General features: G+C 47.4%; 1 protein-coding gene across 1 annotated transcript; it reads left to right on the top strand.

Moving 5' to 3' along the window:
- Nucleotides 1-2315: 2315 nt before the first annotated feature.
- Nucleotides 2316-10391, top strand: LOC122374541. Its single transcript, XM_043353349.1, has 5 exons — nt 2316-2850; nt 4713-4871; nt 5801-5935; nt 6517-6688; nt 7843-10391. Exons 1-5 carry the CDS (start codon nt 2807-2809, stop codon nt 8425-8427), a joined length of 1095 nt encoding a protein of 364 aa, XP_043209284.1. The 5' UTR covers nt 2316-2806; the 3' UTR covers nt 8428-10391.
- Nucleotides 10392-11886: the final 1495 nt, after the last annotated feature.

Genomic DNA, 11886 nt, shown 5'->3' with positions numbered 1-11886 from the left:
ATATATGAGGAGTGTCGATTTCTGGTTTGTCTACAGAAAATGTACTTTGGCTTAGCCGTGCTGGGACGTACCCTGCCCTATCCTATACTGTATCAAATTCCATACCCATGCCATATTCCATACCTACCCATTCCATACACCCAGCGTGCACGTCAAAGCATGCTTTGACGTGCTGGAACGCGCTCCATCATATCTTGCCTTTCGGCTTTCAGCCAGCACAAGGTACTATTACCGCAAGACCGCAACACCGCACTTCTGGGCAGGTGAATCATACCGGCGCCAAGCAGTCGTCTGTACCACTACGACGCGAGTTTTTACTCTCTTTTTTTCTGAAGAATGAATGGTGGCGGTTTTGAGTGCCGCAGCGTTGGTGCTGGTATCAGATAGGATGATGGTTTGTTTGAAGATCCCGTGCCTCAGTTTGGTGTCCAGTAGCAATGTTGTGCTTGCCGAGCAGAACATCAACAAATATTCGGTAGTACTTTGTCGCATGTAAGCTCTTGTAATGTTGAGTAATGTATCATTCCGTTAGTATCACTCAAGTGTATGTTTAGCTGATGTGAGGTGAATACCATTCCCGTGTTCTGCTTATTTACACATGATCGAGAAGGTCGCTGTTGAACGTCCTTGCTCTAGAATTGTTGGCATAGGGATTAGTTATCAACTGCTCGGCATCCGGCTAGGGGCTCAACCTGAATGATAAGAGCAAAGTTTACTTTATGAGTCCACGTTGACAGGCCTGCCAATGGTTCATATTGCGCTTTTGATATTGCTTATTTGGTAAAGATTCCTTATTTGGCCTTGCTATACGTTGTGCCCCACTATCATATTGTTCGTGGCCGATCCAAGCGACGTCGCGCTGACGCAAGACTGTGATTTCGACACATGCTCCAACTTTGGGTTTGATTCACCAATATCAGGGCGAGCACCAGGGTGATACCGCGCGCGGCCCAGAACCCCGCGCACATCTCTCTCCCTCTCTCTCTCTCTCTCTCTCTCTCTCTCTCTCTCTCTCTCTCTCTCTCTCTCTCTCTCTCTCTCTCTCTCTCGCTTAGGCGACGCGCTAGCTGATTCACATTTATACCTATGCGTCACACAAACATGATCTGTTATAGGACGGGTTTTGATGATCGTTATCTTCCTCTATTCGCGTGCTTCATGTCTCTAGTCTTTTTTTCCTCCATCATATTTCGTCATTTTTTCTATATCTCAAACTGTTTGAAGAGAAACATCTACCCCTTGACCCCATCGTCTACAACGCATCCCGCGCCGTTTTTGCCTCCGTGACGTCAGCGAGTGTCCTTCGTCGGTCGGCGACCCGCGTGGCTGATTTGGCAGGTCTTGTTTATTTCCCGCGCCAGAATCTCGACGGCGGCGAGCCTGTGCGCCAAAAATGCCGTGACCTGGCCGAGAAAAGGGCGTTACTGGGCCACTGCCAGCTCGTGCTGCCATGACACCGTTCTGAAATGGATTTATCTAGGCGTTCGCACTTCGCATCTTTGTGAGCATGTGGCGACACAGTAAGGAAAATAAGTAGTTTGATGTGGATTGGAGATTGATGTCGATTGTGGACATTTATCTGTTAATGTGAAGAAGAATGATTGTGATACCATGGAAAGACAAGTTACGACTTCATAATATTTACGACGCTTGGGATGTCTCGCAATATGTCAGCAATCAGCATCCAATACTTTGCTGACACTCATGCCTATAAATACATGTATTAAAATTGTCATTTGCGTGTGCATTTACCCAAGGAGAATGGAAGGGCGAAATTGGTACTGAAGTTATCGAATTGGTCAACGTTCCCAGTCAATGCTGTTTCGACGTCAATACCAATGATAGGTACTAATATACGGATGGAATATATTTCGTTATGTGAAATGTACATTTATAGGCATGCCGTTAGGTCTTTGGTCAACTACTGATTTGTGGAATCACTTAGTGGTCGGTTTTGGAACAACTGATCTGTAAGACATGATCTTCATGGTATGAATGATTTCCAGGTACACACTTTGGTAGCTCACAAGCAATCACGTTCAGCGTTCATTTGGAGGGTGGCAGCATATATTGTTGAAAAACACCTGTCACAACATTAGCTAATTAAACAAGAAGTACCCAAGCGGGATCGCAGCGTAAGGTCACAGCCATACGATCACTTGTTATGTTTATGTGTGCCTGCAATACCCTGTTTCATCAGCTGAAGGTTCTGAGACGTGATTCGGAGGCGGGTCAGGGGGCCTGGCGACACCCAGGGGTCACGTGGGCATTACTCAGTGGCAGCGCGGCCGTCTGATAAACCGGGGGGCCCGGAGGGGAGGCGAGGCTGGCCTCTGCGGAGCACGCCACGCCTACCGGGTAACCACCACAGCTTCCTATAAGGTGGATGTGCCGCGGCGGTCAGCCAGTCTGGCACCAGCTGCAGCATGGAGCCGGTCGCCATCAGGGGCTCCAGAACGCCACCTTCGGCTCCGGCCCGCACCTCCAGCAAGTGGACGAGCACGGCTCAGAGCTGACATCTGACCTGACATCTGACCTGACATCTGACCTGACCTGACATCTGTCAGCTGACAACTGTCGACACGGTCGCAAGGTGATCGCAGCCGCGTACTGACGGACGCAGCAGAATGTTGACGAATGATGAAGTTGTTCTCTGACAAACGCTGAACGACTTCAACAAACGCTGCCAGGTGTTTACGACTGCAATCGGACGGTTTCTGACACTGACCGGATCGAGACGGACGCAAACGGACGCTGACTTTCGAGCGAAGTCGCTACCGAACACCGACGCAGCTCTCGCAGCATCATGGGTGTCTTCTCTAAATGTTTTCTGCCGCCCAAGGCCGCCAGGTGAGTTTTAAGCTCGCTTAAACCGTCAACGTGTTTTTTTGTGAAGCATTCAGTCGCACTTAGCAGCAATCTAATCTAAAAGAATGTTTGTGTATCAATCATCCAGATCGGTTTCGCTGATATTAACGTAATCATGTCACAGGCCTCGGCTGTTGGTCCGATGTAATGCATTATTTGGTGAGCTATGCTATAGTTAAGCCGATCAACAATATCGTTACGTTAGCAATATACGATGGTTGAATAGAAAATAAAATCAATGTAATGTAGCGTAGTTCACTGTTTTATATATGTTTTAGATCTGCTTTAAAGTTTTAAGCACAATCTTTCTTCGTTTTTTAGTGTTTGATTTTTGACGTACATGGTTTTGGTTTCATATTGCTTCATGTACTTGACGTGGAACAGTAATACCCAATTGTTTGGAATGTTCCAATACACTGAACTGAACGCTTAAATAATTTAATGATTTTTTGAATAAATAATTGAAGCATCAAAATAAATCATTAAAATAAAGATATTGCTGGTGTTTCAATCTATTCGACTTTGGGGGCACACGAACCCATTTCGCTTGATGCTAACTTAGTGGTCATCGGCACTCCTTTCAGATTGCATATACTCAGGTTTTTCACCTGGTGCATTAGGCATTCATGTTGACATGCATCTAGGGGCCACCAGCCACCGTGTTGCGTTGTTGCGTACTACAACCAAACCGGTACACGGAATAATGAGTATCCTCTGTATGCTGAGGAGGTGTTTTGGAATGTGAAATGTGTGAATAAATAAATAAATGATGGCTCGGTTTCGTTTTTTCTGATGTCTTTGTTTTGCAGAGGTGCAAGTTAACCGGGTAGCCGGGACCTTTGTAGACCTTTCAATCTTCTATACATGTGCATGGTGTCATGCCGCACAGTGCATGTAACGTGAAAATATTGTTTTCGTATAATCGATGTTCATGTTGTAATATAAAGCGTATGAAGCAGGTTTATTACCTATAGTCAACACGTAAAGAAAAAGTTAACAATTTATTAACGCATCGTTAACGTTGTTTGATCCGTCGATTTTTACCTTTTCAAGTTTTTGTAGGGCGTGGGCTCCGGCTCTGTCAATCCGTCCATTCAAACATTCGAGATAAATTTATAAATAAAAAAATCCGGGGGTAGACGCTCGCGGTCTTTCTATAAATATATCATTTGGTGGTGGCTTCTCTCAGTACGGCGGAGTGTGTTAGGTTGTCGTGCCTCCCACAACTCACACCCGTCTCTTACGTTGTCGTTTCTCAAAAATCGCTCGACCGATTCTCACCCCAGTCGCTGGCCGCTGGCGGCATCGATTTTGACCACGCCTGCGCTCTGCTGCCCCGTCCCCCAGCCCCCACCCTCCCCTCCTCCCCCCACCCCACCCACCCCACCCCCATCCGCCGACGATGCGACCCAACCAGCGAGTCGGTGAGGCGTTCCCGCCGACTTGGAAATGAAACACACGAGCTGAATTGAACCCGAGGTGTCTGAAAAGGACGCATAGCGTAGCCGTTAGTCAGCTTTTCGCGAAACATGACCAAAAGCAAACACGTCGGGTCTTTCCAAACGTTTCATGGCTATTAAATCCTTGAAACATGTGCTCTTACTTATCATTCGCTCCTCTGCAACGTCTCAGATGACCCCGTGATGACCCAAACGTGACCTTTCCATGACCCTCTATAGTATATGTCCCTGCATTGCCCCTTGTGTGACCTTGAATGCCTTCGACTATAGTGCTGAAAGAGGCCTACCACTAGCCCTGCATTTATCACTGCATGATCCTTTATGACCCTACGCAGGACACCTATGTGACCTCTGCATTGACCCCTCATTCGCCTTGCTTTTCAGGGTCGATTTGATGGTGAACGGTGGCGAGGTGGTTTCTACAACGGTCGATATTATTCAGCGGAACCCTGTGCTCAACATGCTGTGGCAACACTCGCTGGCGGAGCCCGGCAAGCCTCTGCAGCTGAAGGATGACAAGAACGATGTAGTGACACTGCTCCGGTATGTAGATGCCGACGGACGAAATATCCGTGTTTGAGTGAGACCAGGCTGGGAGTGGGGGTCTGTACGCAAGTGTGAATATATCTTGGCATGTGAGTGTGTGTTGGTCCCAGGCCATCAGTGGGTTGGATTAAATGTATAAATTACACCACGGAAACGGTTTTGTGTGACGGCATTTGCTCATTAAGTTCTGGTGCTACCAAATCATTTTTCTGGCCCCGTGTCGCATCCTGTGCAAACGCCAGGCATGTAAAAGACTGAACAGCTTTCTCTCAAAGGCTTGGCGTTAATTCCGCTACATCTTTCTTTTTCCTGATGTCTTGGAAAGTAAAAAGAAAATAATGCATCAATGTAATGTTAAAACATATTTCTCTAAGATTGTCACTTAGATCATTTCGCCGAGTCCAGGGGCTCCCAATCGCCCTGGCGATGGGCCATTTGTGGCTCTCAAACCACCAAACTGGGCGTCTCCCTCCTCTGAAGTAATCAATAACTTGGAAAGAGGAGAGGAGGAGGTAGAGGGGTGGTCGAGACGTCGGGAGCCTTCGGAGAACGAGAGTGGAATGATCGATCTGTTTGTCTGAAGGGCAGGTAGAAAAGGCGGGAATGATAGACGTTTTTTGGTTGTCATTGAACAATATAACGAAAAAAATCACTCTTTCCTCTAAGCCATCAATACCATAAGATAGCTCAGAATGAATGAATGAATGAATGAATTACTGACTGAATGAAGGAAACAGTAGCCTTGAATTGTTTGCTAAAGCTATATTTGGCCGTTAATTATTGTCACTTGTCTCGGATACCTGATGGTGTTTTTACCCACCCCACCTCACGTCTGTTTTTACCCACCCCACCTCCCCGTCCCGTCTATCATACCCTCGCGTTCTGTCCCATTTCGTCCGCTGACCGTTCCGTTCTGCGCCGCTCAGCCATCTAGCCGGACAGCCGGTGGATCTCAGTAACCGCGAGCTGGCCGAGCTGATCAAGCTGTTCTGCAGCGTCCACCAGTACCAGTGCTACCGACTCCTCTCAGACATTCTGAGAGAAATGGAACGCTTCCAGAGGTACGAACAACACCGCACAACAATACAACAAAAACTACGACACTTACAGAGCGTCGTCCGCACAGCACTCTAATTTGACGTAGTTGTGGAGACGTAGAGACGTGACTGAGGGCGTTTCTAGGAGCCAAACGCTCCGGGTCACTGGCACGGAATATCACAAACAGGCTGAGAGCAGCCAAAGCTGGTCCGAAATTAGCCTTCAGTGATGATGAGCACTTTGAGTGAAGGGTGTCGGGGACGAGAGGCGTATAGGAGGGGCTCAGAGGTTCGGTGGTTTAATAACGAAGGACGACACTACGGGACGCAATTTGCTTGTAAAATGAAATAGGTACATTCTTTGAGTGGTTATTTTTTCTGCAATGTCAGCAATGGTTTTCAAGAGCAAAGTTAAGTTTCAAAAGTTTATTTTGGCTCTCGACATATGTTTAACATAACAGCATCTTCTTTGCCAAACATGTGTACCTATTGCGCATCAATGTTTAGTTTTAACCTGTATTATGACTACCATTGTTACTGTATCTCGCTCGAGCCAATAACCCATTCAAACCATCCCTAATAAGAACCCCACTTGTATCTTCCAGTCCGGAGTATCTGCTGCGTATCTACAAAGTTCTGCGGCCGCTGCCGGAGCTGCCGGAGATTGGCGACCCTGACGGCCCGAGTGCCCCTCCCGAGATCGACCTGCGAGACGTCGACCCGGAGCAGGACGATTTCGCTGCTCAGCTCACCCGCACCTACCAGCGCTGTCTGCAGGTCAGTGGCCGGGTCAATCACGGGTCATCCGTCCACTGGTCATTCGGGCATTATGTGTGAGATGAGTTGTTGAGCTGTTTGTGAGCATGTCTCGTAGGTGCCGTTTTAGTCGATGTGCATAGTTAAATGCACAAATGGCGTATAATATTATTACGTTTTTGTTTTATCAGAGTATACGTTCTTTATGAGAAACTCAGATAGTTTGAATGAACTCTAGGATCACATACTATTTTTTTTCACAACTCAGACGGCAGTTTACCATTGAGCTGTAAAAGTAGCCATGTTATGTGCAGTTACCACTTGTAAAGATTGTAAGGCATCAACAGTGACACCACGGTTCACCAGAAGCGTCACAAAACACGAATGCCGGAACGTAAACGTTGTGCTGATTCACATGTAGACTGCATTGGTGTGACCTATGACGTCGGCTCTGGGGCACTGCCTATGGCATTCCAATGCCCGGTTCCACTAGCAACTATGTTTATTTAGTTACCGGGCAAGTGGCCTTGATTAAGTTCGCACTGATCGGATGTTGTATGTAAATGTCGTGGTGATGTTAAACACGTCTTGTCAGTTTATCTCGACAACGGTGGGCCTCCCAGTCATTCCCGTAACCCGGGACTCAAAGCTGCTTCCCCGTAATAGTAGAAAAATGTAGGGTCGCATTGGGAGTTGTTGTTTTTGGTCAACTTTTGGTTGTAAAAGTTTTGGTAGATAAATATTTTCTAGAATTTAATATGTGACGAATGAGCTTAGCAATTTAGCATTCCATGATACAATGAAAGATCATGCGACATGTACCCTTATCCCTCATCGCCTAGGCGTCTACACTTACTAATTACTATCGTGTCAGTTCCGGCCCGTTTCCACGAATTTCCTACGGCTCCCTCTTAGCGCAGTTCACACCTGTTTTATGACCTTTGCACTGTGCTGATGGCTGGGTGACCTGTTGATTTGTTGCTTTGACCAGTTGTATGTGAGCTTCTATGTGTGACATGCCGGGTGATTCCCATGCTATGTTGATCTGTGCTGTAATATTTTGTGCTGCGTGACGCGCCCTCTCACCCGAGTGACCTCGTCTCTGACCTCCTGTGTCCTGCCCTCTGACCCACCTGACCCGCCGTCTCACCCCCCCCCCCCCCCCTCCTCCCCAGGTGATCGACAGCCGCAGCTCGGAGGTGCTCAGCTCGGACGCGCTGCTCTCGCTACCCCTGGAGCTGCTGGAGGAGCTGATTCAGAGACCGACCCTGAAGGCCCGCGAGCTGGACATCGGCCGCGGTCTGCTGCGCTGGCTGCGTCACCACCGCTTCAACTCGCCGACGGGCAGGTCGGACCCGGGCCGCGCGCTGGTGCTCGACTCGCTCCGCCTGCTCACCATGTCTCCCAAGGATCTGAAGAAGCTGGAGCTGGAGACGGAGAACATTCTGAGCCGGGAGGAGCTGGAGGCGGTGCTGCGACTGGCGCACCACGGCTCCGGTCCGCTGCCGCAGCAGCTGGAGGAGTACCGCTCCTACTGGCAGTGTCCCCGCGGCGGGTCTTCCCGCGATGGAGGAAAGGCCGGCAGAGGGCTCCTAAAGAGGCTGGTCGGACACACCAAGGGGAAGGGTCACGGCAGTCACAGAGGTCAGGACGTGACCGACTCGGCCGAAAGACGCGAGGCCATCCGGCAGAAGCGCAACCGAAGCGCCGATAAGTTCAAAATGGCGCTGGCCACCGGGGTCTCGTTTGTTTTCGATTGAGGGTATCGGCAGCGGGGCTTAGAGAGGCTTCAGGTGTGGCACGCCGTCCGAACGCGGGCTTTCTTGTTCTTTCAATCACGCTTGCTTCTCGGCTTCTGGAAGTTCAGAGTCAGAGCGCTGAATTTATATGCCACAAGAAGTGGCGGGATGTTTCGAAGCAGGTTGGGGGCTGCAATTGTATCTGCTTTATGGGGCGCAGAGAGAAACCTTGGCGCGTTTTGTCTAATTATCCAAGAAACTGATTTGCCAGACTGAGGGCCTATCCCAGAGTTTATGAGCTAATAAGTGTAAAAGAATACCAGTTAAGTAAGCTTAGATTATAAAGCTAGGAGCGCATTTGTGATAAGGTTGTATAAAGTATGTGTGCGTTTTTTGTAGCTTTCGAAAAGGCCCTACTAGTACCAAAAAGTTTTGCGAAGAGTTTCCTTTTTGCGCTTTATGTTAAAGCTGTCTTATCTCTGAATACCCTTAGAAACGGTTCTATGAAAATACTTTATCTACACTACCTGTTACTTTTTAGAAATAGTATGTATGCCTTTTTAATTCTCATTCGTTTATTCATAGGCAATGCCTCTGTATTATATTATAGGTTCCCGAATTCATTTGGTTTTGCATTGCACATAGAAAATCTGTTTAATTTTTTCATCAACTTCTGTCATCTCATGTCATTGCTTCATTCAAAACAGCGGGATCTTCTTTTTTCTTTCTGTTTTGCCTATATCCATAATGATATCGAAATAATACTCCCTACTTTGAATGGCAAAGTAACGATAAGCAGCTTGGAGAGCAAGCAGCATAGCAGTATGCTTCTTGATGTCCTGTGCATTATTCAATGCGCATGAAGCTACAAAGCTGTCATTCTTGTCAAATGCCAACTCACTTGTTACATAGTTTTAAAACAAGTTCTGGACATAAGGTCCAACGTAACCCACCGAATTAAAATGCTCTATCGAGTTCTAACGTTACTGGAAGAAAAAGAAAAATTCAAAACGTATCTCCAGAGAAAATACCTGTCGTTGAGCTTAGGTAGTCTTCGCTCTAAAAGAAACAGCGTTAAAGCTGTCAATGCATTTGTTGAGTGTCCTGTTGCGTGTATTGTTGTTGGTTATGTGTTGTTATTTTGTGAGACCCGGCGACCACTGTCATCGCTTTCGCTTTTCAACTAAAAGGCGCGCCAAGGCCTTGCTGCTTTTGACGCTATGCCTGGCCGTGCAAAGTACCAACGTCTCTACTGTATGCCCGTTTGTGCGTGGTCCAAACTCGGAACGTTGATCAGTTTGGCTGTTGTTGTTGTTAAGCGATGCCTCGGTGGGCTGAAAGCCGGCAAACACATGGTATGGCATGTCGAATCTAGTCAGTTTCACATCATGCCAATGCGCTCGGCTGTGGCGAGTGAGTTCCTCAGTGCACGTGATTCGCTGGTTTTTAGCAGTCTGTCACCCTATTTTGTTTTCCCTCTGAATTCATTGCACCCATGTTCGTCATATTTCAAGCCTTTATTTCTTGTTTAGCTTGCATGTCTTCATTTTCACAGTAGTGTTAAGTTTTTGGCTATCCACCTCTTTTGTGTCAATTGCTTCAAACATTAGTCACCTTCTTCTATAATCAATCCATAGCGCTTTGCCCTCGCTGGGCGCGAATTGTTGTCCTAGTCGTGTTGATATTCGAACTGTGTGATTACATAGGGGCGCGCTGTTAGCTGTAGGTATAAATGCGTGTATGTTTGTATGGCTTGGCCACAAATGTTGCCCTTTGGGGTGAGTCCGGCGCAGAAAGTCTGCTCTGTCGAAGCTAGTCAGATCACATCATGACTTTCAGCATCGCGCCGCCAAATGTTGTTGTTGTCTTTGCTCTCGCCTTTCGCCGCGCTTTAGGGACAAAGAGCGAGTCAGGGTGGAGATGTGAGAAAAATGCTTATGTAGGTATAGCATTGTATTACGTTGTCAATAAAAAAGTGGACGATACTTGTGATTTAGCATGGTAGGTACATACATCCATATCACAGAACGGTCAGTTTGTTCGGGTAGCCAGAACAGTTATGTTCCTTGGTCAATTTTATACACTCACAGAAGCAATCATGGTTGAGCGGTGGTTGGGTCGTTTTGAATAAACGCGCAAACGGTCAACGGACATATAAATTGGCCACTATGTGCACACAAAAAGAAGAAAATTCGGGCTCCACACTTCTTGTAATTTGAACGTGATCAGTTCGTAGAAATAGTATCTAGAATGTACCTTCTTCTTGAAACAATATCTAAAGCCACACCCACACACAATGACGCTAATGGGCCATGGAAAAACATTAGGGGAGAGCGGGGAGAGTTGTATCATGTCCAAGTTGTATCAGGGCGAATTGTGCCAACCTTATCCAATAGATAGCGCTCGTGACACGACCAGCCGACGAGGTTTTCCGGGCGCCATCTTTCCCTGTTCTGTCGTGTGGCTTGGTGGACGCGTCTCGAGATGAGAGCCGATTTTATGTTTTTTTAAAGTCATTCTAAAAAAAATAAGTTGCAAGAAAATGTGTGTTTTGGGCATTTAGATGTGCACGAATTTGAAAGATCTTCGTAGCGGTGGTGAGGGTAGGTTCTAAGGCTGCGTGAGTAAAAATGGAGTTCTCCAGCTGTCCGCTGTTTTTGAGCACGAGCATGTTTTTTCCAAGATGGCGGCGAGGTACATGTTGTATCAGAGCCGGGTGGGGTATGTTGTAACATGTATGTATGTATGTATGTATGTATGTATGTATGGGTATGTTGCTTTTGATTGCGAAAGCTAAGCCATGGCTCGCGTTTGTAGGTAGCTAGTCAATACTCGTTCCATTTCGGCACAATGTGTTGGCTTCTTTGCTCTTAACCCTCGCCGGCACAGGCCATTTTGCGTCCTTCGACGGCACAAGGGGGGGGGGGGGGGGTTGGTACGACCCCCCCCTCGCGTTTGGCCCCTGATAGAGCTAGAGCTTCGCGGAAAAAACGAGCGTGTTGCCCGTCACGAGACGAAGCCGATGATACCCAATTTTAAGGTCCTAGGTCATCGGATGACCTTCCAGGTCAGGTCAATGACCCGAAAACCGGGAAAATCGGGACCTGTTAGAAAGTCGTAAAGTGTGGCTGCTATGTGGTTTTCCGGGGTGCTGATCACGAATATCGTGTTAGTTTTGATCAGAGATGATGTTTTTAAGCATTTAGACCAGGTCGGGTCAGGTCAGGTCAGGTCAACCGGTAGGGGTTGTGACGGGTATTCGTAATACGTGTCAACCGCCTCTGACAGCTTCGTAACATGTTACGAAGGCACCAAAACTACTTCGTAAATGTTCAAATGGTTGGTAAATTCGAATTCAGCTCCAAAAAGTAGCCTAGAAACATGTAAAACTCGAAAAAGTGAACCGAGGTCACCCGAGGTTACCAAAGGTCAATGACCTGACCTGACCTTCAGGTGACCTTGACACCCACCCTAATGTAT

Source organism: Amphibalanus amphitrite, unplaced genomic scaffold, assembly GCF_019059575.1.
Source record: "Amphibalanus amphitrite isolate SeventyFive unplaced genomic scaffold, NRLGWU_Aamphi_draft 001669F_arrow, whole genome shotgun sequence".
Lineage (NCBI taxonomy): Eukaryota > Metazoa > Arthropoda > Thecostraca > Balanomorpha > Balanidae > Amphibalanus > Amphibalanus amphitrite.
Note: the sequence above shows the minus strand (reverse complement) of the source record. Positions and strands in the feature narration are given on the sequence as shown.